Source organism: Priapulus caudatus, unplaced genomic scaffold (assembly GCF_000485595.1).
Source record: "Priapulus caudatus unplaced genomic scaffold, Priapulus_caudatus-5.0.1 Scaffold1536, whole genome shotgun sequence".
NCBI lineage: Eukaryota > Metazoa > Priapulida > Priapulimorpha > Priapulimorphida > Priapulidae > Priapulus > Priapulus caudatus.
Genome location: NW_014578597.1, coordinates 54812 through 55995, shown reverse-complemented (window position 1 = coordinate 55995; position 1184 = coordinate 54812). Strand labels below are relative to the sequence as shown.

Genomic DNA, 1184 nt, shown 5'->3' with positions numbered 1-1184 from the left:
TTTGTCGGCTGTGATCGTTGACTATGCTCACTCAACATTGCTGCTCGTCAACATCGTAGCTAGTTTTGCAGTGTTTAGTTTATCCTACAGCCAAGCGCTGCGTCCTCGTAGCATCATGTACATTCATAGTGGCTAAACGTTAGTTTAGGGTTAGGTTTAAGCTAAATTTACATTATTTACTTTTAGTAAAGAAATCAATATCAATATCATTATCAATATTTCAACTATAATATTTTCTCTATATATGCAAACAAACGTGCTTATAAAGGTTGCACGTTTACACAAGTGAATTTATCAATTCTTTTAAACTTTTCTTCTTTGTGGGGCAATGGTTACCGAATCTGACGTGTTTTTGTTGGCGGACCTCACATCTATCTCTGGGGTGAACTGGTTCCTGGTCATCTTGTCCTGGGGGATATGAGGGGGTCCTCACTTCCTCACTGGTTTCCCGGATAAACCGACGATTCCTCCTGAGATTGTTGCCGTCAGATGTTTGCACCTCATACGAACGTGGTGACACATGTTTTCCTGTGACGACTGCTGGCTTCACTTGTGAGTATTTCTCGTCCCGTACTCTAACGATTGACCTGGGGACAGAGGGCTAGTGTCTTCACAGATTTCTCGTCGTGATACAATTTTTGAGTTGCTTGACGCTCAAAAAGTCGACGTGAAACTGCATCCTTGTCGGCTGCTTCGTTGGTAATCTTTACTGGAAGATTACTTCTGAACTTGCGTGAGTTCAGTAGTTCTGATGGTGATGGCAAGTGGCAATCCACGGGTGTGGATCTAATAATCAGCATTGCCATGTCCGGATCAGTATGTGCCGCTTTGGCTTTAGCAAGTACACCTTTTACGGTCTGTACGTGCCTCTCGATGAAGCCATTTGACTGTGCGTAGCGGGGACTCGATGTCACGTGACTGAAACCCCATTCTTCTGTGAATTGTCTGAACACCTGGCTCGCATATTGTGGCCCGTTGTCACTGATTACAGTCTCTGGAATTCCTTGTTCCGAGAACACTTGCTTAGTGATGTTCACCACTGACTGACTTGTCACACGACCGTGAATTTTCTTGACTATCGGGAACTTCGAATAGTAGTCACAGATAAGAAGGTACTCCTCACCATCCAGATAGAACAGGTCGGTACCGACGGTCTGCCATGGTCCCGTGGGTATTTCGTACTG

General features: G+C 44.6%; 1 protein-coding gene across 1 annotated transcript in view; it reads right to left on the bottom strand.

Moving 5' to 3' along the window:
* Positions 1-575: 575 nt before the first annotated feature.
* LOC106816929 (uncharacterized protein K02A2.6-like) overlaps positions 576-1184 on the bottom strand; it is a 5308-nt gene continuing 4699 nt past the window's right edge. The window contains exon 2 of the mRNA XM_014821573.1: positions 576-1181. Within this exon, the coding sequence (XP_014677059.1) occupies positions 576-1181 (606 nt within the window). The remainder of the gene's footprint in view (positions 1182-1184) is intronic.